The 27,997-nt window shown below is 40.4% G+C and overlaps 2 protein-coding genes across 2 annotated transcripts in view; both read right to left on the minus strand.

The window, feature by feature from the left end:
- LOC134819750 (uncharacterized) overlaps window positions 1–20,040 on the minus strand; it is a 55,053-nt gene extending 35,013 nt beyond the window's left edge. Inside the window, exon 1 of the mRNA XM_063829879.1 lies at window positions 20,013–20,040. The gene's annotated coding sequence lies outside the window, so the exon portion shown is untranslated. The remainder of the gene's footprint in view (window positions 1–20,012) is intronic.
- LOC134819747 (uncharacterized) lies at window positions 114–27,708 on the minus strand. Its single transcript, XM_063829874.1, has 7 exons — window positions 27,489–27,708; window positions 13,654–13,869; window positions 3,438–3,713; window positions 3,106–3,294; window positions 2,700–2,954; window positions 760–2,597; window positions 114–437 (listed from the first exon to the last, which is right to left on the minus strand). Exons 1-7 carry the CDS (start codon window positions 27,607–27,609, stop codon window positions 225–227), a joined length of 3,108 nt encoding a protein of 1,035 aa, XP_063685944.1. The 5' UTR covers window positions 27,610–27,708; the 3' UTR covers window positions 114–224.
- Between the last annotated feature and the right edge of the window lie 289 nt (window positions 27,709–27,997).

A 27,997-nucleotide genomic window follows, 5' to 3' on the forward strand; every position in this document is an offset into this window, starting at 1 on the left:
CACTCTTAACCAGGAAATGCTTGTTGAAAGTGATGCCAGAGAAATTTTAAGAAATAAATTTACCAGTTGATATTGAATATAGATTTTTGATTTACTAAATAATAAAGCCCACATGATCAAGAAATTTAAAATAATAAAAATAACTTTAAGCTTTATATTTTAAAAGTTTTTACCCGAAAACAAAAATGCTAGTACGGTTTTTTTCTAAATAGTGTGCTTCTTTTTTAATCCTCGTACGTCATGTTGTTGATGGACTTATCCAGGTGCATTCTGACGTAGTACAAGTCTTTTTTTAGACTGTAGGCTTCTCGGACCTTTGCTTTTAGAACTTCTTTTACATTGTATGAGACTCCACAAGCTTTGACTCCTTTCAGTGCTGCGTTACCACCAAACATTTCCACTCTCACTGTTGTGCCACAGTCCATAGATAGAGGTACCTGGACAATTCAATAAGAAGTCGTTCACAAATTATGTAATAAATTTTTGGCTATATCCAGTCGGTTCATATGTTTTATAACATAATCAGAGTAAAATTGAGTGAAATTTGAATTAAAAATTGTCGAGTTGGTATTATTCTTGAGGGCAGTAATGAAATTTTTGATTACATAAACAACAACCGTGATCATTTGGAAACTCCCAACATTTTCACTGCGAGTACTTTACAATTAAATAAAGCATTCAGAGTGGATGTAAGTTTGATTATTGAGTTCTATATTATAACCATCTCAATCAAATTGTCAAATTTCGTGCTTAACTTACCTTTTTAAAAGGATCCTCCCCCAATTTTTGAGCTTCTTGGCCACTCCCCACTTTGTATGTGACTTTAACATTTTCTGGTTTCGCACCATCAACCCAAAAGAATTCTATGTCATCTAGAGCGCAAATTCTCTTGAGATTAATCTCAAACCAGCTAGTCTCACTGTTTCCGTTCCATAAGGTAGAGTTATTACCATCCACTAGAGTAACAGGATCTGAACTACCAGGATTTGCTTTTACCGGCTTACCCTTCGACACGTCACCAGGAAAATCGTGGCAAACTCCCATGACAATAAAGCGCCAGATGGCATAGGGATGCTTTTCTCTTCCTGCCCCTTTTTTAAGTTCAAATTTTATTTTGGTAGTCTTCATGTCCCATCCATCAAGATATGTCCACATGTTGTACCATCCCACGAGTCTATGATCGTTGTGTGTTCTCACCAGAACGTAGTTACCATCTTCGCCCAGAGCAAATACATCATACACAACTGCCATGCTCCACCCAATCCAATGAATCTTAATCTCCTTTATTGTAGAAGGCTTCCCAAAATCTATTTCAAAATCAGCAATTTGTGTATCACAGGAAGCGGCGCCCCTTTGTTCTAATAGGCTTTTCATACCATCAGCCCCAAAGCACTGTGATGTTGCATTTTTTTCCTTGGCAATGTCCGAAACCTGTGCTTCTTCTTCCCGCTGTTTCAAAACGGTTGGTAACAGTGCATTTTGTACTGTTTGTTTCTGCAGATTCGGTTCGTTTATTGCACCTTCCAGATCAAGCCACACAGCGAAGTTGTATGGGCATTCTGTTGTAGCATCCTCCAATATTTCAAATCGATCTTCAGGATTTGCCAGCCGACCGATGATTCTCATTTTTTCAGACAGTCTGTAACCCTCCAGATTCTTTTGAGCTTCATTCATCACACGAATGAAATACGCTTCGCTCCTCCAGGTGTTTTGTTGACCTATCGTTGTTCCCCATCCAGAGTTGTCGTTTCCTAGATGCCAGTTGCCATCTCTATACCATACATAAGCACAGTGACGAGGCTGCCCTACAGGTGTGGCTGGTACTCCATATGCGTGGCACATCCCTGCAGACATTGTTGATATTGACCCACAGACGCCTCCAATATCATGCCATGCTTTCAGACATATTGGAATATAGTAATAGTATTCGAGAAGGCCGATAAAAATTCCGTCATCGTTGTTCAATTTGTAGTTTATCATTTTGAAGTTTGTATCACCTATTTTGTTTGGGTTATCATATCCCTCTGGAGTGTTTTCTCGTGCCCAAATATGCTCTTCCTCTCTTGATCGTGAGGCAACTACAAAACGGAGATGCCAAGCAGTTCCTTCATAGAATGGAGAGTACAAAATACCTTCTTGACTCCATCTCATGTAGGTATGGTACCTTGCCATCCAATCAATTTTGAGTCGTTTAAAGCCGAATCCACCCACTGGTGTTGAAAAGACGACGGCAGTGGCAACAGCGAGTCTGAGTCTCAGGGCTTCCTCTTTGATGGCAGGATCTTCTTGGACCAGGTCTCTTAGTATTTCCAGAGCCTGTTGATATTTGTTGCCTCCTATATCTCCTGAGGTCATAAACATTTCTAACACTTCTCTGTTTGTTAGAATCCAGTCAACTTTCTCGTCACCAAACTGTAAAACACCGCCTTTTTCAAGGATTTGTTTCTTTAGCCACCATTGGAAGACGTCGAGTGATCCCTGCGTTGAGTTAGCATATGATTTGACTTCAAGAAGGTTTTTTCCAACTACATTCTTCATAATAACCTCTTTTAGTCCTTCAATGCTTGATTGAAATGCTTTAAGTTCCTTATATTGTTCTGAAAATGTTATCCTTTGTTAAAAATGGTGATCTTTTGTAAGCTATAATAAATGGCTGCACAAATTTTCCTAAGGATAGAACAATATTTTATTTCACTTACCAGCTTTTTCCGTTCGTGGTAAAATACATTTGTTCCATTTGGAGCCACTGTTATCACCCAAGAGTATGATGTATTTCGCTGTAGAAATCGGTGCTCGATATGGGAAGATTTGTGAGAGACTCACTCCATTGACAAATATTTTGTAAAATCCGTCCATCATAACTATTCTCATGACAAAATACTCGTCTGGTTGCAATGTCTTTGGTAGTCCAAATTTCACCTCCGACTGCCATCCACCAAATTTTGAATTCATGACTGAAATTTCATGAACATTTACTTTCAAATGATATTTTAGACATGGATTTTAAAATCAATGGATTGGAATGTGAACATTTAACAGGAACTTTAAACAACTGATTAATAAGACAGTTATGTTTTTACGGTTTGCCAACTTGATCTGACTCACTTATTTGCTGTGAGCTTATTCTAAGGTTGATGTGAATTAGAATGTTGTCACTTCCATCCAAGATGCTTAAGCTACAATATCCGGTTCTAGAATTATAGGTACCATGGACATCAATAAAATCTCCCGGTTCCAAGTCCTTGCTTAAGCTGTACTTGGCATTTTTTACAGGATTTTCTACTATACCGTCATCTGTAAAGATAAAATTATAATTGCGAACGATTCAAAGTAGAAGCTTTCGATAAGCATTTAGGATTGCATCCTCCAATCTCCTATATAAGGTTATATAGTTTATTGGTTACTTTCAATCTTTGGGTTCAAAGAGTTCTTATTACCATTTCTAGATTGACTTTCTCCAACTTGATAGACATCGTTAGCCCAACCACCGCCCTTGCCATCCTTGCACCAACAAATTGTGCCATATTTTTGGTAAGTCTGGCCAGCATCTTCTGCAGTAAAGCATTGTTCGCCACTTTGAACGGCAAAGACCTTGAAATTGTTATCTATGGCAAATTTTTCACATTTTTCAATTGATCCTATGAATCTCATACCGCCACTGATTGCTCGATTTCGAGCGTCCCTCCAGCAACCCAGACTTATACGTGCACCATCTGAAGAAAGTTAAGAGCATTAATTATCTAGCTGTACTTTAAAATTTAATATTTATGGTGTGCACCTGATTCTTGCGAAAGTTTTCATTACTTTGACAAAAAGATAACTTATTCTTATCTTGTGCAACCATGTTTATTGTTGAACTTGGGGCAAAAGTCGGTTTATATACGTTTAGTCTTATACCACCACCTTGTTTCATATTTGAGACTTGTTGTTCTGCAGATGAAATACTGTACCTACTCATTGAAGGATTATGTCGCCAAAATTTGAAAATAAGAATATTTCAGAGCACGCACATTCAATATTAAATCACCTATGTTGTTTATTTCGAACATGCTGGAGGCCCTATTTTTTTCAGATTACTGTAAATAATTGATTGTTGCATCTGATCTGAAAATATGAGATGATACGGATTTGAAATAACGAGGTTATCAAGCATTTTGATTTTGTTTATCTTGTTAGCAAAATTGATTGATCGATTATGCGACTCGATACGGCGTAGGGGTCACCTAAACTACTAATCTACTCATTCGACAGAACCTCTAGAATACCACTTAAGAACAGACACAAGAATGATAACCTTCCCTTCGTTATCCTACACATCGGTAAACCAAGAGACCTCAGCATCACCCCACTGAGGTTCAACCCAGCTGTCGAGGTCACTGAAGTATGTGATGTCAGCCTCGGTAACTACAGTTTAATCACTGTGTTCCCCGAGGCGAGTCAAAATCTACACTTGTTCTTTTCCCCCGAGATGAACTCCCTCAGTCGCAAGGACGAGCAAGTCCTGATAGTGCCCTTCATCGAAAAGAATGTCGACATGCAGACCTCAGCCGAATTACCGATTCAGATCATGCAGCACAGCAACCCAGCTGCACCAGCCTCAATCGAGGATATTGCTACAACGAAAGTAGAAATCTCACTAGCGAAGGTTGAATCCCTGGGGATAGAGGAGGACTACCTTGCTACGAAGGAAGTCACCACTGCCGAGCCTAGCACCACCAAGCTCAAGTCACCGCTATCTGAATCGCCAGATATGAAGCCGTTGGATGTGCAACTCGACCAACCGGTGATTCCGCTACACGAGATAGACAATACTGCTGCCGAATCACTGCCCCTAAGAATATCAAGCTGCAGTCAGAAAAGCGAAGATACGCAGAAACAGACAACTAAAGCAACCCCGGACGACACCAGCCACAATGAGTCCTTCGCCGATGAAGAAGTGGACCACACTGATCCCAGTCTCGACAAGGGCTCCTCAATCACTCTGAAATACATCACCCTTGATCTCCTGAAGAGAGCAGCCAATTCTAACAAGAAGTCTTCACTGTCCACTTTGATGACATCTCTCGGACTCAAGGGTAGCAACAATGTCTCTCTCAACAAAAAGAAACTCTGTGACCTACTCGAAACTTGTGAGTCTACAGGAAGCAAGAACACGGTGAAATTACTCACTCATCTCATCAATAAACTCGAAGAAACAGTGATCAGAATGGAACTCCTTGCCAATTATCTTCCCTTGAGCCTTTCAGCCCAAGAAAGAAAAAAGGCTCTGATCTCGTTTTGTAGTAATCAGTGTAGTGGCAACAGTAACGCGATTAAACTAGTTTTCGAAAATCCAGGTGAGGATGATCAGAGTAATTCAACCCGCAACATCTTACAGTTGCACAACACACCGTCTCTCCGTGACCAACCGAGCCCACACGATTCGGGCGACTACGTAACCCCTGATGGACCTCTGTCTGGTAACACTGATACCAAATTTCAATTTGGTACTCCCAAGGATCAATCTTGCACTAGAAGTGCGAAGAAGAAAAAAAAGGGAAAGTCGCACAGAAAGAAAAAGGAAAAAAAGGGTAGCAACAACACCTCCCCTCGCGTCCCCCTTGGTCCTCATCAGAATTCTTTAGTCGCACCTGATACCGGGAGCCTATTATCCGCTAACGGGCCAACCACTGAAATTAACGACGACATGGAAACTGCGGGCGATATGCCCCTCAAGGGTCACCTAATAAGTACCGAATGCAGTCAATGCTCTGAGTTAAAGGCGGCGGTGACAGTGCTACAAGACAGTATTATTACGCTTAAAGAAGAGATACTGCAACAAAAGGCAATCTCTGACCTGATCATCTCGTCACCTACTGCCTCAGACAAAAAGCTGGAAGTCTTAGTCGCGAAAAAGCTCAGTCCGATTGAAGACAAAGTGAACCAACTAAGAGCTGACCTCAACCTACTTAGAGAGGCAGTAGATGAACAGAATAATACTCTGAACCTAGTGGCCAACACGAGGACTCAGTCCTCTCCAGACTTAAGAGCTGAGCTTGCTAACTGCTTCAACAAGTTGGAAGCAACGAATATCGCTAATAGAAGGCAGTTCGAAACACTTGAGCTAGGCCAAGACAATCTGAAGAAAGCAGTCAAGAGTGTGGCAAACACTGCTAAGAACCAGTCACAAGCCACAGCTGAAGAGCTAAAGGGTGAGCTCAATCTAGCCTTTCAGTCATTTGAAACTGTAAGTTCCTCAAATAGGACCCGAATCGAGGCACTTGAAGTAAACCATGAGAGTCTGACGCAGGCCCTCACCAGTTCACCACAGCCTCCGGCGAACCACAAGCCCGCCCGGCGTGACACGCCGGCCTCTGTCGATGATACGAACAAGGAAAGCGAACAGGGTATCCTGTGGTCCAAGATCGTTGAGAATGGAGGCTCCGAGACGTTCACTACATCGAACAAGAAGAACAGCAAAAACCACAAAGAGAATGTACCTGTACCAGCAACCAGACAGGACAACCGCAGTGAGTCAAAACATTCAGAGACCACCGCATCCGAGGCACAACCTAATCAACCGAGTCGTGAAGCCAAGGAGAGTAGAAACAAATCTTCCAGGCGAATAAGGGAAAGTTACAGACAGCACACTGTTCTTCTGATCCACGATAGTAACTTTGATCACTTCAACCCTAAACTGTTCAATAGTCAATTCAATGTACACTGCCTCAAGTTTGACAGCTATGAGGATACGACTAAAAAAACAAAGCTATTGAACAGCACCATCAAACGACTCAAGCCCGAATGCATATATGTTCACACGGGGATAAATGACCTTCTCAAAAAGAAATCTGGTCTCGTGAGTATCGTTGAGGAGTTCTCCGAGCACCTGATGAACACAACCAAAGCCCAAATATGCTTCTCAGGACTGATTCCATCGAGCAACGATAAAGCCCTCAATGAGAGAATCAGCATCGTCAACAAAGATGTTGAAGACTATGTGAGCTGGCTCCACAAACACAAGCCGGTTGCAAAAGATAGGATCTTTACCTTCCAAAATGACAGCATCGGTGACCAAAACTTTTACACAAGTAACGAAGGGTTCAAGCTGAGAGAACGAGGTAAAAAAATGCTGTGGGTGCGCCTCCGTGAAGGAATGAGGAAAACAATGCGCTTACCTCGAGTAAGCTACCAACCAAAGGACAGATCCAGACGCAGCACGAACAGGTTTAGAGATGAATAGCCCCCCTAAGATGAGACACTCACTCAAACTCATGAGCTGGAACATCAACCACCAGCGTGACAAATTTGAGGGTGTCAAATTCGAAATTGACGAGGTCCAGAAGCTCATAGCTGGCCACGATATCGTCTGCCTACAAGAAACTAAAGGACAGGTTTCTATGCGGGAATTCAAATGCTTCAACGCCAACAGATCGGATAGCAACTCAGGTGGCGTGTGCACAGCGATCCGGAAGCACTTGGCTGCAGGAGTAGTCAGAGTTCATTTTTCCAAATGCGACGACATACTCATCATAAAGCTTAAAGCCAAATACTTCAACCTTGACAAAGATCTGAATCTTATCAATGTGTACGACTCGCCAGCTCATGGCTCATACAAGAAACGAATGCGTTCCAAAATGGAACAATATACAACCACTTGTGAGCACTTAGAAGAGTGTCTATCAAATATCCCCGACTCCGAAGATGCTGCCATACTTGGTGACATGAACGCGCGGACCGGCACATTGAACGACTTCCTTATACCATGCGAGTCTAGGGACCTTCAAGTTGAACTCGATCCTCCCCAGCATTCTATATCTCCTACTGAGGTAGCCTCTAGAAACAACCAAGATCGGATTCTCAACTCCAACGGCAAACCCTTCATTGAGCTACTCCAGACAACTGGAATGATAATCCTAAACGGAAGGACAATTGGGGACATATTTGGCAGTCCAACTTGCATTCAAAGAAATGGAGTAAGTACGGTCGACTACATTTGCGTGTCCCACAGCCTCCTTCATCGGGCAAGGTTCTTCAAAGTTGGTGACCTCACCCCTTATTCTGACCACAGACCAATATCCACCACTTTAACCACTAACATAAGGAACATTGTGATGGCTGGCGACATCTCGAACGAAATGGAGCTCAAATTCGCATCGATCCCGAAGCCATTCAAGTGGACCAAAGATGCCTGCTCTGGACTTGGTACCACAGAAAAATTCAAGTCAGCCCAGAACACCGCTCAATTCAAAGAAAAAGTTGATTCTCTTCTTCAAACTGATATTTCCTCCCCTGACGACATTCGCAGTTTCAATGAAATTGTGATTGCCACCTTTACTAACCTGGCAAGTCAAGTTACCACCCAGAAAAGTGGAAAGCCCAGTACTAACAAAAACAAATGGTTTGATTGGAGTTGTAGGCATGCTAAACGATTAGTCTGTAGAGACGAAAGAGCCAAGAATAACACCCACATCGATCCTATGCTCGTGGAATCCAACCGAGCAAGATTTTACCTCCGTAAGAAAGAATACAGGGCACAAACACGAGCTAGAAAGGGAGCTTACCTTTACAAACTTAACGAGAAAATCAACCTCAGCAACAACATCAACTGGGCTGCTTTAAAAGACCTCTCGTCCGCTTGCAAGGACCCCGATACATTCGACATATATGACCTGATCGCATTTCACAAGTTCTTCAACGACCTATACAATCAGAAGTGCAAGGACCCCTCGCACGGTGGACTACAAACGAACACTTCGACCAACGAAGCTGGTGAACAGGGAACCGAGTACCACCTCGAGCCATCAGTCGAACTTGAAAAACTTAACACAGAGTTTACTATCCAAGAACTGGAGAAAGTCACCAATAAGCTCCAGAATAACAAAAGCGTTTCATGTGATCTTATCTCCAACGAGATGCTCAAGAGCTCCAAACTCGGTCTCCAAAAAGTCCTTCTGAAACTATTCAATGGTTGCCTAACGCAAGGAATCTACCCCTGGAACTGCTCAATAACTACCCCCCTACACAAAAAGGGGGACAAGCAGAACCCCGATAACTATAGAGCAATCACAGTCGGAAGTTGCCTTGGAAAACTCTTTGCATCCCTCCTCCTTGATAGGCTGATCGAATTCCGTAAAGTCGTCTGTCCCGACTTCCCTCACCAACTCGGATTCAGAGCTGGTGCCCAGTGCTCTGACCATATCCTGACCCTTACAACGATCATCGAGAAGTATACAAAGAAGATGAAGAAGAAAATATTCGCTTGCTTCGTGGACTATCGTAAGGCGTTCGACACAGTCTGCAGGGAGGCTCTCATGTACAAACTCAGTAGACTTGGTATCGGAGGAAGCTTCTTCTCTTGCCTCCAGAACATGTACAGCAACTCAGTTACCCGTATCAAACTGAGCAAGAAGCTGTCGGACACCATCGATGTCACCATTGGTACCGAACAGGGACATCCAATGTCGCCGGAGCTCTTCAAGGTATACATTTATGACCTCTCCATTAGACTAGCAGCTCTTGAGGACTTGTCAATTCCAGAACTGAACGGCTTCCCGGTCAGCCATCTTCTGTGGGCAGACGACCTGATACTTTTGGCACTCGACGCCAAAAGCCTGCAGAAACAACTTGATTGCCTGCACGAATTTGCAAGTGAATGGGAACTGTCAATTAACATCGACAAAACCAAAATCATGGTATTCAACTCGAGCTCTCGTTTGCTGAAGTGCTCCTACGGGTTCAAACTAGGGAACCTGGACATCTCATCGGCCAAATCTTACTGCTATCTAGGCATTCAATTCAGTCTCAACGGTTCATTTAAAGGTGCCATGAACGAACTGAGGAAAAAAGCACTAAGAGCATTTTTCTCGATCAGACGCATGGTCGACACTCGAGCATTAACAACAAAAACCATGCTCAAGCTTATAGACAGCCTCGTTAAACCAGTCGCTACGTACGCCTGTCAAATATGGCTACCGTGTACAAAAATGGCAAAGGAGATGGCTTGCGCTGATGGTTCAAGACAGAACCTTGCTAGAGCTGCAACAAAGGACGCACTTGAGACAACACACCTGAAAATGCTGAAATGGGTGCTCGGCTTACACAAGAAAGCTAACAACAACTTCTGTTACGGAGATACGGGCAGGTTACCATGGGCCCTGTCGGTACTACCACAATGCCTGAGATACTTCGACAGATTGTCTCAGACATCACCCGACGTGAGCAGCGTCAACTTTCTTGTACATCAGACATTCCAAGAGCAGAAGAATCTAAACCTCTCTTGGTATAAGACCTGGAACTCGATCGCTCAGTCTGAATCCAAAGCGGCCAAATTCGCTCGATCCGACCAACACAGAGCAGAAGGAACGACCTCAACTGCACATGGAAATTTGGTTGATCACTTTGTAAAAGATTGGAGAACAGATTTAGCATCCCAAAAGAAAATGCAATTTTACTGCACTATCAAACAGGTATTCGGAGAGGAGCAGTATCTCAATCTAAAGAATAGTCAATGTCGCATGCACATAGCAAAAATCCGCTCCAGTAGCCATGACCTTCTTATTGAGAGAGGGAGATACACAAAAGAAACTGGAACGTGGACGAGAGCCTGCAGATTCTGCTGCAACAAGGATAACGTTCAAGGCTTAGAATATCTCCCCTTTTTCGAAGGAACAATCATTGAAAATGAAGAACACTGCCTCACTGAATGTCCAATGTACCACTCAGCGAGACTCTCACTGTCGGAAAACCTTAAGAGTCTTTTGCTGCTCAAGGAATACGGAGCTATCATGAATTCTGCCCATGTGCAAGAACTGGGCAAATTCCTTTGCAACTGTCACCGCATCAGGAACCCGAAAAAGACGCCAATACTGCCTGTCACCCCATCAGGACTACCAACTCAACAGACATAATACAGATCAACCATCATTATGCAGATTTCACGATCTGTTGTACGAGCATGGAACACTAGTGATTACTGTTTCCAGTACGTTGTGACTGTGAGTGGGAGGACTGTTTGAGTATGAATGTGTCTTTTGTGGACTTGAATACTAATATCGCAGTTTAGTGACCATTGAAGTTGCCTTTTACTACTTCCTCTTATGTTAAATTATTATTTCAGCAATTATTTCTATTTCGGTTGTTTGTACGGGAGTTAAATTTTAAGTAATTTTGTTTTAAATTTTCATGATTCTTGAATCTCGAATTTTACTTACTCTAGATATGTTACTCATTCATGTATAGTCGAGACGATGGTGTTAGTGCCATCTCCGACAACTTTACGTTTAATTCCGTTTAATTCCGTTTAATTCCGTTTAATTCCTAATCACGTGATCAGCTAAGCCAATCACCTGATCACACGGTATGATTTAACTTGTTATGCTTTTAATATTTCGGTCATTTCAGAAGCTAGAAATATCATTTTTGCAAGGCAGGTGTAATTCGAATGACTAAACACAACTTCAAAATATGGAATAAATGCGAGACTAAACCTTCATTCGGGAAAAAATGGACATAGATATTTTTTGATTTGATAAACTCCTTGTCCATTTTTAATGGACTAGCCCGGCGCGCGCTACTTCGAAGCACTTGCCTCGGGCAAGTGCAGGGTCAGGGTCAGGGTCAGGGTCAGGGTCAGGGTCAGGGTCAGGGTCAGGGTCAGGGTCAGGGTCAGGGTCAGGGTCAGGGTCAGGGTCAGGGTCAGGGTCAGGGTCAGGGTCAGGGTCAGGGTCAGGGTCAGGGTCAGGGTCAGGGTCAGGGTCAGGGTCAGGGTCAGGGTCAGGGTCAGGGTCAGGGTCAGGGTCAGGGTCAGGGCCACCCACTTAAAGAAGCACCTAGCAACTAGATGCGGTGCTTCTCTTAAAATGCCCTTTTTGTTGAGGTTTACTAAGTTCGTAAGATCAACTTGCATCCCTCTCTCCGGACGAATTAAAGGATATCAAGATCGTAGGATCTATCGTCTCTACAAGTAAGTATCGACAACTCTCCTATAGAACGCAAAACGGAGGCCAGGTTTTTAGGAGTTATCGTCGGCGACAAACTAAAATGGGCCAGCCACATCCAAGCCGTCAAAACAAAAATGTCACGGTTTATAGGTATTATGTTCAAAATAAAACGCAAATTACCAATCAAAGCACGCTTACAGATCTTCCAAAGTTTTGTACAATCTCACTTAAATTTCTGTTCACTAGTTTGGGGAGCTTTGCTGCAAAATCCCATATTGAATCACTGTTCACTAAACAAAAGCAGGGAATACGAGCAGTTATGCCGGGCTACGTGAATTACTATTACAAGGACGGTAAGCTTCCGGATCATACTAAAACTACGTTTAAAGAGTACGAAATATTATCTGTACACGGGGTCATCATAAAAAATGCTCTGACTCTGATGCACAAGATAACTTATATGCCTGGCCTTCTGCCGTCGTCGATAAAAGACTTATTTCCTCCCGATATACCAAAGTATGGCACGTCTTATGACGACAATATCGACTGGCTAACAACGTACTCTCAACCAGATCTACGCGCTAGTGTTCTGTATAAAGGTCCTATATTAGCTATTACCGAGCACAACATTAGTCGCATAACTTGCCCATCTAGCATTTTCTCAATAAGCATATATAAGAAATCAGCGAAGCGTGTAATGATAGAACTACAAAGCTCAGGAAACGATGAAGAATGGCCACCTTTTCTGTTACATAATTTACCCGGGCTACGTAAATCGACAAGATCAGGCACACAACAAATCAACTACCGAGAATAAACTAAGGAATAAATAAAACCAGACGGTTAGCACACTAGTCACTATCAACCATATGCCACTTTTTTCACTGCCCATTCACTGTCATATTGATAGCATCATATAGATAGCGCTAGCAGGTGCTGATAAGACATGGGCTCAGTTATTCTTTTTTGTTTTAACCTCAATCAAGAGCACTATACTGATACAGAGTACTATACCATCGACTCTGCACTGCCCACTAATCAGTAATCTGACACAAGTAGCTTATAAAACAGTGCGTGTGATCATCTGTCGTATCAAATCAAATTATTTGTCACTATGTTAATAAATCATGATATACAAGTTTTAATTTTTAAAGTTTCTGTTTTTGTTTTTAATGAATAGACGTAATCAACATTTTCAATTTTCATATTCACGCATATTAAATAAAATTATATTGTTATGTATTATATTATTTTGTAAACATTGGCCGGGTACCAAAAACCGGTCCCCAAACAACAACAAACAGGGAGAGTTAACAATGGTTGACTCAGCAGAGCAGGAATTGGCTGTGTTGTAGCCAGGGTCAACACGGGGTGATCAAACGCGAGTGAGTTCGTGTCAACAACAATCGGGCTCAGGTAGAGCAAGAATGAACTATAGTGGATTTGGGCCTGATATAAGGACGGTCAGCAAGGGCTGAAAGTGTTATGTAAGTGTAGTTTAAGGGTAAGACTCCGTCAGAGACGGTCAACGAGGGTTGACCGTGATAAGTAAGGGCAGAGTAAAAACATGCGTTTTATAGTATATTGAGGGCGATAAAAGTCAGAGTAATTAGGAAGTTTATTTTGTAGTAATTGGATTGTTAGTCATTTTGGTTCTTACACTTTTTTACCATAGTTATTCATCTCGTTTTCATTGTCGAATACCTTGATTAATTACTGATAAACTACGAACCTGTAAACTTGTGACCACTGCTCACACAGTTTTCACCGGGGCACGACGTGGCCTGGTCTCCCGCGCAACACAAACTGTCTCTCTGAATCACACTGCCGTCACATTGGGTACCCTGAGCCTCGTTGAACTTCTCCATGTTGGATTTACAACAGTACTGTCCGTTGTAGTAGACGTTGGGATAATCAGTAGGACAATAATTTACAACTTCCTCTTCCTCTGAAATATAAGCCTTATTATTATAATATTAATAATATAAATATTGTATAATAAAAAAATTAGGAAATCAAAATATTCTATTATATATACTACTGGACAATTGACCCCCGACAATTGACCCCCGACAATTGACCCCCGACAATTGACCCCCGACAATTAACCCCCCGACAATTAACCCCTATTATGTAACTGGCGTCAATTGTCTCGAAATCTAGGGTTTAGTACGACAATTGACCCCCCGACAAATGACTCCCCGACAATTGACCCCCCGACAATTAAAATAAATAAATAAAATAAATAAAGTCAATTTTTACAGCACAGCAATATATATCTAAATATCAGATCCTCTGTAATCATAATGTATAAAAAAAGGAGCTTTTCTCTGTGCTGAAGGATGAATCAAGGCAGATCATGGTTCTGTTAGCAGGCCACCCTAGTTATGGACAATACATATATATAAAATAATTAAATTATAATTTTAAAATTGTGTCAAGATTGAACTAAAACATAACTCAGGGTAAAATAGACGTATTCCCTTCGTCAAATTAACTATTTACAATACTAAACTTAAACGAACTCCGGGTAAAATAAACGTAATCCCTTTGTCAAACTTGCTATTTACAATAAGTTAATAAATTAATACGGTTGAAAATTATTTCATATTCAATAACAATGTAGCATCAATATAATTGATACAAATGAGGAGCATACAGTGAGAATTGCACATAACAGGAGGACTGGAGGTATGGAGCAATAATGATTGACAGTGCACCTTTCCACTGATGTTCCTAATTTCCTGTAATAGCTTAATAGGCATGGAAATACTTTGATTGCAGGGGATAGATTGGATTCACTTATGTACTGAGATAACTTAACCGAAATAACATAACTGCTTAGATACATTGGCTAGTGTTGGGTGGGATCATGAATTTATCGTAAGAGTTATCCCCTTGGTAATTCTCATCAGTTAGCAACATATTCATAAGAGTTTCTTTGTATAACTTAGAAAATTTCTTAACGTCGTCACACTCTCTAAGGGACTTTGGTAATATGTTCCAGGCCTTAGTTCCTAGATAGTTAAACTCCTTGTGAGATCTTGATTTAGGAGTATAAAGATTGCAGTTTTCTGCCTCACGTGATCCACCAGAAATATACGAGAATTTCCCGATAAAATGCTTTGGACATGTTTCATTGATTATACGGTACATATATGAGCTAAGATGAACCTGTCGTCTCAAATGGAGAGGAAGCCATCCCATATTTTTGTATACATTAACCGACCTCTCTCTGATGTTTACATCTAGGGCTATTTTAGCAACCTTTTTGTACATGATATCTAACTCTCCTAGTCGTTTTTTATATGTTCTTGACCAGATGGTGTCTAAGTAGTCAAAATGTGGCAACATAAGTGCATTAGCAAACATCTTCCTGAACTTAAGAGGGAGAAGTTTTTTTGATCTATACATAGCACCAATTCTTTTGGATATCTTTTTCTTAATGTTATCAATATGTTCATTAAATGTCAATCTGCTGTCAACTATAAGTCCAAGGTACTTATGGGATTTAGTTTCACAGATTACCAAAGTAAGGTCATCACAAATTTCAACAAGGATGGCATCAAGGTTAGGCTTAGAGTCAAGGATCATTAGTTTTGTTTTTTCATTATTCAGGGATAGTTTATTAGCCTGAAGCCATCTGATAACTAATTTCAACTCTTGTTTGATGTTACCATAGTTTCCTCTAGATATATTGTCAAAATATAATGCACCGTCATCAGCAAATAGATAAGGTTTAGAAAATAGGCATGCATTAGGCAGGTCATTGATAAAAATGCTGAATAGAATTGGTCCTAATATACTTCCTTGAGGCACTCCAGAGTTCAATGAATGTAAACTGCTTATCCTACTCCCAACTCTAGTTTGCTGTAATCTATCTGTGAGGAAGCTCCTAAACCAGCTCAATGCAGTATCTTTTATTCCATAATGCTTCAGCTTTTGAATGAGAATATCATGGTTAACAGTATCAAATGCCTTTCTGATGTCCAGGAAGATAATTGCAGGATGCTTGGCACTGTTCTTAGCAGTAAATATACGATCAAACAGATCTAACATGAGATAAGTTGTAGAGTGATCTTTACGGAAACCATATTGATGCTCTGAAAGTATTCCCTTTTCATCAAGATATTGAGTCAGTTGGGAGTTCACACAAAATTCGATGCACTTTCCAAGAATCGGTAAAATTGAGATTGGTCGATAATTACTAGGATTCTCAGTATCACCATCCTTATGGATTGGGGTGACTTTTGCAACCTTGCAGCTGTTTGGCATGATGCCACTGGATAAACTCAAATTTACAAGATGTGTTAATGGAGCAATAAATGCAGGTAAAATTTGTCTAAACACTCTCAATGGTATATGATCATTAGTGGATTTGCTACAAGGGATACTTGCCACATAGTCTAAGATATTGGACTCAGTTATTTCAGTAAAGCTATTCAAGCTGGTCTCGTTGTCAATCTGCTCATTTTGTAGATAAGATAGAAATTCATTTTCATTTTCCAGCTGCACTTCTGCTTGGATCTTTGGACCTATTTCAGCAAAATATTTATTGGTGGTTTCAGCATCAAGATTGTTATTGATATTGTTAGCTTTAACAGGCAGATTTGATGCTGTCTTTATCGTTTTCCATACACCCTTAAGATCATTCATGGCACACTTGGCTTTCAGTTCTGTTGCTAAGTTAGTCTTCCTATTAATTCTAGACAAATAGGTTGAATAGTTTCTCTGCCGTTTATATGCCATCCATAATGAGTCACATTTATTACAGTGTATAGGACCATTTGGATGTATACGTCTGTTCTTGTTGTGTGTTAAAAATTTACGGTAAAGTTTCCCTTTCAATTTCTTACTTTCTAAAAATTCTGGAGATGGCTTATGGATGTAATCACTATGGCACTTAATTTGTTTAATTGGACAGAAGTGATCATAGTAGTGATCAATATGTTCGTTTAAACCATCAACTGCATCATTCAGACTAGTTGAATCTATTATTGGTCTATAATCACAGGTTTCCAAAAATTCTTTAAGAGCAGTAACATTCATTTTGCTGTGATCTCTTATTAGTAACTTCTTGAATTTTGAGGCCTTATGCACATTGAAATCGACAATGAACTTTACGACCTGATGATCTCCTATACAATCATCAAGGACTTTGCAGTCAAGAAACTTGGAGTAAGTGTTTGTTATGACAACATCGATTGTGGTCTTTGTGATTCTGTTTCCTAGTTTAGCAATGCGGGTAATATCCTGAACTACCTGTACCATTCCAAACATTTTCATTGTAATGTCTAATTTCTTATAGTTCATACTGCTGATGTTGTTTTGGTCTACATTTACATCACCCAGCCAAATAACATTCTTACTTCCTATACTCATCATGCAGTCTGTCATATAATCTAAAAATTTGTCAAGAGGACTAAACAACTCAGATCTGTAGAAACAGCAGATGAAAATATTGCAATCTGTAAGATGGATCCAAATAGCCTCGATTTGGTCATATTGCAAAACTAAGTTTAGTTGAATCATTTTAAACTTTATGTGCTCACTGATGAGAATGCCACATCCCCCATGACCATTGTCGTTAGGACGGTCTTTGCGGATAAAAGTAAAATTCTTGGGTAGGTTTAGACTGGCTGAGTCAATATCCGACTTAAGATTTGTTTCATTCAGGCATAAAACATCTAATTTCTCTTTCCAGATTAGATCTTGGATTTCAAGACATTTTGGCATACCTGTTAGTCCTCCCTGCATGTTGCAATGTCCCACTGCAAGCTTTTTGGCATGGTATGAAACTGTGATTTTACTAATGCACGGGTTAATGCAAGAACTGCTGTGAGAGCATGAAAATTTTCCAATTTATGCTGCTATAAACTTGTCAGAATAAGATAAATTGCAGAACTGGCAAATTTGTATGAGATAATAACAAAACTTTCTAAAACTTCAATAAACATGAGGAACAATGTGTAATTATCCCTTATCTAGAATCTAGATGAAATAAATGTTAACAATCTTTCTGAAAATTCAAACTTGCTTATGGGCCCAATACTTCAGAAATTTAGCAAGTCGAATAACACCGCTTGTATTGAGGTGACAGTTATCAGATATTTTTGCAGATGGTCTGGCAAAATAAAATTCTTTCCTGAATCCACTTCTATTATAGTTAAATAAATTATGGGTGCTAATGTAATTAAAACAAGAATCTTTGCTACACATATCCTTAATAACCTCATTCAGCTCTGCCACAACATCATTGCGGCCTTTTGTACTCCTGGGAAGAATATTGAGAACATTAATTGTTGCATTCGGATACACTGACTTGAGATAATTTAAGAGATTACTAATGTCACCCGCTGCATCCTTCAGTGACTTTGAGCCAAAATAGACTGTGTTCACATTATTAGTTCCTGTCATAATATAAATAATAGATGGGGATGGAACGGAGTGTAGGTCAGTTTTTAGTTTATTTAACATTACTTTGGCATCAGCCCCAGGATAAAACAGTTTACTAGCACTAACAGTGGACGATGATAACTTGTCCGCATCAAGAAACCTGAACATAGAGCTGCTTATGAATAGGACAGACTTTTGTGAAGCTTTGGCTGGCTGTTTGCAAACTGAGAGTGCAGGTGAAGAAGAGTCTGTCAGTTTGTGTCCTGAATGAGGGATGGGTGGGGGCGGTGAACGCAGACCAAACTCAGTTGACTGAGTGATCCTAGGGGGCTTCATCAGTCTTAGGGTGATGCTGATCCGGGGTTCATCACACATTTCGTCTGGCAGTATCTCATGTTGAAAGTCAGCCTGAGACAATTTGGACATGATGAAGACATCTCCATGCTGAAGCTGCACAGAGCCCACAACTTCATTGCTGCCGTTTGATCTAATTTGCAGTGTTCTCGTCGCACCAAGTGAAATGGTTACAATATCAGAGTGTTCTACAATACATGATTCAGAATCGCTATGAGCTGGCATGAACTCTGCTCCAGTTTCATATAGATTGACGAGAATACTATTGTGTCTGAAATTGGGTAATATCACATTAATGTAGGAGCTGAGTTTAGCAAGGTAGGAATCATTGTGTACACTTTTTGGGTCATGTGTTGCACCTGAATACTCATAGGGAAAGTCACCAAAATAAACCGATTTCCTGTTTTTAAAACCGTGACTGAACTCAAGTTCTTCCATTAATAGATCAAGTGAAAATTTAGAGAATGGACCATCATCTAGTAGGGTAACTGGTTTCACTGGTGATGGGGAACAAGTTACAGATATATTCATTGGCCCCGGTGTTATAGGATCGTAGACAGGGGCAGGGACCAAGTTTGGATATTTGTCTCTGGGCTTAGGGGTGTTGATCCGTGATTCACCAGTAGCAGTAGATACAGGGAGATCAGACACATCATCCTCGTCTGCCATAACCTCGTTAACAACAATCTCACTGATAACAATCTCGTTTCCAACAACCTCCTGTGGAACAACCTTGTCCACGACATCGTTGTCAACAAACAAACTGTCCGATACAACATCTTCCACAACAATGTCATCTACATCAAACGCTTCTACTTGATTGATAACAACGTGTGACTGAGGGGTAATGGTTATGATCTCACATTCAATCTCCTCTGATAAGTTCGGCAGCAAATTTTCACACTTAAAACTCTGTTCTTGTATTTGAGTTTGATCTGATATGAGACTATCATTGTACTGAGCAATGAGATCACTAGTTCTGATAATTTCATTCAATAAAGACAACTTTTTTTCTAAAAAGTCAATCTTGATGTCTTTTGACAGACAATTGTTACAGTTCTCTGATTTTTCAGACTGGAATGAAAAGTTCAAATGTTCTAAAGGGCGCTCACAAAAGTGGAGACTAATGTCTGAGCTCTGATTATTTGACATAGTTATATTATCAAGAGTTCAATGTTCAGAAGCACAATAAACACTGTAAACGCAATACCTTCAGTCCAGATAGTAGTTTTGATGAGAATAGTTTTGATGAGAAGGAGGAGGATGAGTAATCTTCAAGTACACTCACAGCAGTCCTTTGCACGTCAAAACTTACGCTCGTCTATCATATCTCATACCTCACTCAATAAATGTAATAGATTTGTAGTGTTGTAATTAGTTTAAAACAATTGACCCCAATGTAATTACACTGGGGTCAATTGATCGGGTCAGGGTCAGGGTCAGGGTCAGGGTCAGGGTCAGGGTCAGGGTCAGGGTCAGGGTCAGGGTCAGGGTCAGGGTCAGGGTCAGGGTCAGGGTCAGGGTCAGGGTCAGGGTCAGGGTCAGGGTCAGGGTCAGGGTCAGGGTCAGGGTCAGGGTCAGGGTCAGGGTCAGGGTCAGGGTCAGGGTCAGGGTCAGGGTCAGGGTCAGGGTCAGGGTCAGGGTCAGGGTCAGGGTCAGGGTCAGGGTCAGGGTCAGGGTCAGGGTCAGGGTCAGGGTCAGGGTCAGGGTCAGGGTCAGGGTCAGGGTCAGGGTCAGGGTCAGGGTCAGGGTCAGGGTCAGGGTCAGGGTCAGGGTCAGGGTCAGGGTCAGGGTCAGGGTCAGGGTCAGGGTCAGGGTCAGGGTCAGGGTCAGGGTCAGGGTCAGGGTCAGGGTCAGGGTCAGGGTCAGGGTCAGGGTCAGGGTCAGGGTCAGGGTTATTTGTATTAAATTAGATTGTTGTGGGGTCAATTGTCGGGGGTCAATTGTCGGAGGTTTGGATGATTTATTTGAAACGAACGGACTTCCATAATAATCTAAATTCAAATTAAACACATAAATAACACACTTCAATTTCAAAATAGATTCGTGTTGGACATTTTGCAAGACCTCAACATTTATGGACAAGTTCGGTATAATGTTTAAAATGATCAGGTGCCGTCTAGCTAGGGTAAAATACTGGATCATGTACTGCACTATGTGCCGTCCAGCTATGATCAAATACTGGATCACCTACTGCAGTAGGTACCGTCTAGCTATCTAACAAAAACTCCATCACGTTATCGACCGCATAACGTACTGTCTAGCTATGGTCTAAGTTTCCGGGTTGTTTTGGATCACCCTGTGAATCTGCATTGCCGCCAATGTGCGGACAGAACCATCTATAAAATTGCCGCTGTCAATCCTAGTCCTACTTTCATCTCTTCCTCACTAGTCTTACACGTTGAAATCTAATTAACAACATAATCAATTATTTCTACATCTGTCTTAAATTTTAGTAAAATTTCATTGAAAGTAATACACTTGTTAGACTTGAAGACATAATGCACTGTGCCGGATAGCCATGAGGGTACACGTTTGGAACTTGGGTGGGGGGGGGGGGGGTACCGACGGACATTACTGGCAGTATTTTAAAATTTTGCTCAGACTGCCATTAATTCCCATTAATGCCCATTAATGCATATTAATGCCCATTAATGCACATTAATGTCCGTTGGCACCCCCCCCCCCCCCCCCCCCCCCTTGGGTACAAGAGAAATTGTGAGAAGGGGGCAACAACTCTTTGCCCGTATTTCATGTCTATTTTCTAAACTTTAGCAAGATTTTAATATAGCGTTGTATTAAATTCATTCTTTACAGGTATCTAGATTTGCAGTGTCTGAAGTCCATAAAACCTGATATTGCCCTCAGTCAGACTGCTCTTCAAACTAAGACAAGTTCTAGAAGTTTGAGATCAACATTGCACTATTGAAGTATGTATAAATTGTATAAATTGTAAATTACATTGTATAAATTAAAGAAGATCTCGTCCTCTGAACTTTTGAATGACTTAAAAACATTTGAACATTCAATTTTGTTACTGAGAGTGAGATATAGAGGGATTCGAAATTGTCTCTTCAATCTTATTAGTGCTATCAATAATATTCAGATTTTGTTGCAGGTTAACTGCAGGCAACGACTGGCAACGGGAAATACAGCTTGATCAGACTTAAGTATGCTTCATGATGAACAACGAAAGTCATCAAACTTCGTTAAATGTTATAAAGATGTACGATTGGACATTCCCTCTACTTAATGCTACACGCCATATATTATTTTGTAATTGAACTGTGAACACAATCTCAACCCTTCCAATAACTGAATTATGATAGGATTTGACCTCAACCAGTAAAAATATTACAACTAAACATAACCCAAGGTAGGTACAGTGAGTTCAGAGTTGCATATACATAAGATGTTTCAGGGGGCCCGGCTTGTAATATGCAATTTTTCACACCATCTGTGATAGCTGCACTGAAAGTATTTTGGTGTCTTGTATTTGTGCGAGTAAACTGTATTCTTATACTGTTTATGTGTCATTATACTGTCATAAATAATATGTTATTTATTTTATTTGGCTTTTGTAATTGAGCGTGGATGATTCCTTAACTTAACTGTTGTTACAATAACTCATAAGCTGACGACGATTAACACATGTTTATTGAAAGCTTCTACAAGTTAAATCATCGTATCTCTTATATGTTTTTAACCCAACTCCACTCAACTCATAAGCGCTGATCTTTGCCAAGCGATAATTTCGGCTAGGAAAAATATTTTTCCATGGGACCAAAAGAAGCTAATAGATATTGCTGCCCTCTATCAGAAACAACAATAAAATGAATTTCGAGAGAATTTCGATGAAGACCCCCCCCCCCCCCCCGGCCTCCTTAAGTTTGATTATAAACTTTCATTAAATGAAGATTTTGGTATTAAGGACTCTGCATTGAAATGGTTTAGTTCTTACCTCTCAGGCAGGTTTTTCAAGGTTAAGGTAGATGACTCATTATCTGACTTCCTGTGTCTGTTGTTTGGGGTACCCCAGGGCTCTCTATTGGGACCTATCCTGTTCATCTTATACATTAAGCTGCTCCAGGAAATAGCTAGAAGGTATGGTCTCGATATTCAGCTTTATGCAGATGACTCACAACTTTATATAGCTTTCCACCCGATGAGGCCCATGGAGCTGCAGAATGTCACTAGTAGGATCAATGACTGTCTGTCTGAAATCAAAGTATGGATGGTTAATAATTTCATGAAACTGAATGAGAGCAAGACTGAATTGTTAGTCATTGGAAAGCCTTTGGTACTGAAGAAGTTTGACCTTGAAATAACAATAAAATTTGGTGACACCATTATTTTAGGATGGTGTGTGACAGTAACGAGCCTGCATGGCAGTGAAAGCAGCCAGTAAGTTTATCGCCTCGACAAAGATCGCTGGATACCTTCTTTGTGCAACTTTTTCCATCATTGCTAGTACGACACTCAATTTTGGGACATGGAATGTTTGTGGTCTCTCCACCACTCACAAGCAACATCTTGTTGCAGAGGACATCGACAGATACGATTTAGATATTTTGGCCTTACAAGAAACCAAAACTCGTGAATTCTTGGAAACAACACTTCCCGGTCATCATAGACTGTTTCTGTTTGACCAGAAGCAGGGTAGACATGGAGGTCTTGGTTTTGTTGTTAACAAGCGTTTTATGGACAGTGTTTTATCGCATCATCAGATCAGTGACAGAGTCGTTTACATGGACGTTAAACTAAAACCCAATCGGGTAAACAAACCACCTTAATATATCAGAATTATAAATTGTTACAGTCCTACAAATCCAAAATCAGTCCAGAACCCTCAACTAGCTGATCAATTTTATGGTGAGCTTCTTGAGGCTATCAGTGTTCCTGCTCGATTTGAAGTATGGATGTTAGGTGACTTCAATGCCAAGTTAGGCAAGCGTTCACTTGTTGATGAAGAAAATGGTTTACAGCAGCACTTAGGTAGGCATGGTGTTGGTAGAAGGAACGAGAATGGAGAGAGATTGTTACATTTTCTGGCAGCAAATGGCTTATTTGCTACCAATACTTCATTCTCCCACAGCAGCAGGCATATAACTACACGCACTGGATGGATAAGAGACCAATCCACCCGAAAGAGTAAACCATACTTCTCACAGATAGACTATATACTTTGCAAGTCCAGGAGCAAAGCACTACTGACTGATGCAAGGTCATATGCGGGAACTAAGCACCGCAGTGACCACAAGCTTGTAGTTGCGAAAGCAGATTTTTCCCTGCGTTATAGTTTCTACAGGAAGAAGAGGACTACTCAGAAGGCATTCAACACAACCACTCTTGTAGGTAGCATTGCAGCGCAACAACAGTTTAAATCTGCACTTACTGTTAATATCAACCAACTAGTATCTGAACCTGACTATTCTTCTAATGATACTTGTCAACAGTTCGGAAAACTATTTAAAAGTGTTGAGACTGCTGCCATCTCCACTGTGGGTCTACGCGAGCCACAGCGAAAGAGACACCACTCTTCTGATAGTGAAGTTGTTGAAATGTCAGAGGAAAGAAAACGATTGCTACAACTTCTGAATAATAATGAATACAGAGACAGAAAGGACTTGAGATCAAAAATTAACAAACTCTCAAATGACATAAAGAAGCGACTAAATACTCTCAGAATAGAAGTTGCAAACAGTCTTGCAGACTCTATCAATAATACAGACGACGGCCGTAAAATGTTTGAAGCTGTCCGGCAACTATCAGGTAACAAGAAATCAGACTCCATCTCTGTTTTTAATGACAAGAATCAACTGGTAGATAATGAGAGTGACAAAGCTGACATTATACGCAATTATTTTGAGCAACACTACACAGGACCAGACAATGAACCTCCACTTGAGCCGTTTGTTGGCAGTCCTCAGCCACTAAACAATCCCATAACATCCTTTGAAGTGCAACAAGCTGCCAAAAAGCTAAGAAATGGTAAGGCTGTTGGTCCTGATGGTATACCAAACGAATTCCTTAAACACTCCCCACCTATTTTCTATTCTACATTTGCACAGCTGACCAATCAATCTTTTGAACGTCATGAACATGTACCTTCATTCACTGAAGGATTCCTTACCCCACTGCAAAAACCTGGTAAGCCACGTGGACCTTTAAAAAGTTTGCGCCCTCTTTGTCTTTTAAACGGCACCAGGAAGATATTGTCCATGATAGTCCTTAGACGCATTCAAAGACAAGTTTCTCAGTACACTGGACCTTGGCAAAATGCCTACAAGCCTGGCCATAGCTGTGCAAATATTGTTTGGACACAACGGATCCTAATTTCAGTTGTGAAGGAGAAACGCTGGTCTCTACACAAAATGGGTATTGATATGTCATCTGCATTCGACACCATTAAGAGATCAGTTTTGCTAGAACTTCTTGCTGATGCTGGTTGTAGTGAAGACGACATCCGACTGGTAAGGTACCTACTCTCATGTACCAAACTGAAGATTAAAGTGAGGTCTACCGTATCAGGAGAGTTCATTGTCACGATAGGTGCGTTCCAAGGTGATAGTTTATCTGGAAACCTTTTCACCCTGTATTTGGCTGGCGCACTTTACCACCTTCGTGCCTTTATGTCTTATCTAAGACCCAACCCTCCGTTTGCTGAAAACCTGCTACCTCTTGAGTGGGAGTACGCAGACGACAAAGACTTCACAGACGAGGATAAAAAGAATTTGGAGTCCATGTTACCAATATGCAAGGAGATATTGGAGGAGTGGAATCTTTTTGTCAACGAATCAAAAACAGAGTTCACACATATCTATCTGGCCGAGAAGAACGAAGTTGATGACAAAGGAGAGCCACTTCGAGGAAGAGAGTCCTGGAGATCATCTATCTCACTTGGTTCCAAATTGTGCAGCAACGAGGACATAAAAAGACGATGTATTCTGGCAAATCTTGCTTTCCAAACCTACAAGAAAGTTTGGGAACAAGGTAAACGCATACCTCTTAAGACCAGACTTAAGATCTACGAAGCCCAGGTGGTCTCCGTCTTAATGTATAATTGTAGCTGCTGGGCAGCTTCAAAGCAGCTACTGAGTAAACTGGATATTTGCCACAGAAAGCATCTGAGGCAGATCATCAGAATGACTTACCCTAATATAATCAAAAACGAAACCCTTTACAAGAGATGTGAAGTGGTTCCACTCAGTGAGCGTGTTGCATGTGCACGATGGAGGATGCTCGGACATGTCCTTCGCAGTGATAACAACTCACCTGCACAGCTTGCATTACACTTTGCAGTAGAGAGTCAGAGTACTAAAAAGGGTAGAGTAGGTAGACACCAGTCGAACTTGCTTAAGACTATTAAATTTGATTTAGGTAGCAGGAACATTCCATTTGTAAATACAGACGATTTGTACAATTTAAGACTTTTAGCCTCTGATAGAGCGGGATGGAAGAAGTTGTTATAGCTTGTGTATCAGTTTTTCTTTTTTTCTGGCTACTCAGATCTTTAAGATGTTCATTTATGTTCTATTTTTGATTTGAATAAAGTTATATAATAATATGACACCATTATTACACCAACTGTATGTAAAAACGATTCCTGGAAGAGTCTTGGAGTGTTACTAGATGAATCTCTCAACATGGAAAGGCAGATTAACAACGTTAGGAAGAACTGTTGCTGGACAATGAACAATCTTAGAACTATCAGAAAGTATCTAGATGAGAGAGTTAAGCTCATGCTGGTCAAACAACTGATCATATTAAAGCTGGACTATTGTAATGCCCTTGAATCTTTCAAAGACTAGAGTGAAGAAGCTGCAATCTGTTCTAAATGCAGGGATACGTTTCATTTACGACATCTATGACAGAAATACTGACTTGTCTCCTTTCTACAAGAAAGCTCATATTCTCCCTGTTGAAAAGAGGATATTTTTCAAAGTGTGTCTCATCTGTTTCAAAGTGACCCATGGATTGGCACCAATGTACCTCCAAGAGTTGGTTCAAATGAACAGAGATGATAAGGCTGTCAAAGAAACCAGAACAAAAACAGCATGCAACCTTCTTATGAAGATACCTAAGTTCTCTAAATTGAAGGCAACTAGCAGGCGGTTCAGCAACTATGCACCTGAATCATGGAATTCTCTCCCTCTTAATGTCCGTATCATCGACAATATTGTCTCTTTTAAGGGTAAGTTAAAGAACTATTTGTATGATCAGCTATAGCCTGGTTAAGCTATTTTTTGTGGCTTCTAGTCTTTTTTTGTGTTATTTTTTGTTTTCCAAGTATCCACTTCTTGTTTTTCTGGTTTTTATCGGTGTGTCAATAAAATCAATTATGTAATATGTATACTTTAACCATTTTTTGCGACAGTTAATCTGAAATTATCTCTTTAACATTATTTAGTATTTTTTGATTTATGAGACCCGTGTTTTGTTTTTAACTTTCTGCTCCGAGGAGGAGAGAAAGTTATTTGAGGAGAGCCGCTCAGAGATGGGCACCGTATTGTGTAAATTATTTAGTTATCTTTATACAATATCTTTGTCGCATAGTAGCGGGGTAGTAAATACAGTGTTTCGTTTCGTTTCGTTTCGAATAAATAAATAAATAAATTCTAACATTTATTACACGCTTCGACATTAGCATATACCGAACAAAGATGTACATTTAAATCATTAAATCTATGAGGGTATTATATGAGCAGAAACGGCAATTCTAAGAGTAAGAAGCTTGGACGAGAATTGTGGGCGGTTTCTATCTTTTCGTTCTTAATTCCTAAAAATGTAAGCTCTACAATTAAATAAATTCTGTACCTTTAGTCTCTTCTGCTGCCCTTCGAAGTCTGACCAAATAATTTTTGGAATCATTCACGATCGGGTCTGTTGCGATAGAACAGACCACCAATACCGAAGTCAGCAAAACTAACTGGTTCATCTTCTCGACGTATCTTCTCGAGGTTGGAGCAGACGGAGTTCAAAACAAATTGTCCGAAATAAAACGAATTGTGATGCGAATTATTATTCAGTCTTCAGAGCTTTACAATTCACAATTTATAGTCAAATGAATTTGATTATGGCTCCAGATATTTGGGGAAAATTTATAAAAAGCCTTTGTAGAAGGTTTTGTGGATAATGAAAAAAGGTTATTAGTTGCGATAATAAAGAAGTTTTTCGTAAAACATATATTTTGAATAATTAAAACAGCTTATTTAAACAGTTTTTTTAAATAATGAAAACAGGCTAATAGTTGCGAAAATAAATAACGCTGCCGCTGTGTTTTTCGTAAAACATATATTTTTCTCATTGTTTAAAATTTGGTAACA

Source organism: Bolinopsis microptera, chromosome 8 (assembly GCF_026151205.1).
Source record: "Bolinopsis microptera isolate Bmic1 chromosome 8, MBARI_Bmic_1.0, whole genome shotgun sequence".
Lineage (NCBI taxonomy): Eukaryota > Metazoa > Ctenophora > Tentaculata > Lobata > Bolinopsidae > Bolinopsis > Bolinopsis microptera.

Excerpts from the sequence above, each read along its gene's own strand:
- LOC134819747 (XM_063829874.1), bottom strand. The coding sequence starts at position 27,609 with ATGAACCAGTTAGTTTTGCTGACTTCGGTATTGGTGGTCTGTTCTATC. Across the intron at positions 3,295-3,437 it reads AGAAAGTCAATCTAGAAATG|ATGACGGTATAGTAGAAAAT; the intron begins GTAATAAGAACT and ends TTATCTTTACAG. Across the intron at positions 438-759 it reads GGGAGGATCCTTTTAAAAAG|GTACCTCTATCTATGGACTG; the intron begins GTAAGTTAAGCA and ends TGAATTGTCCAG.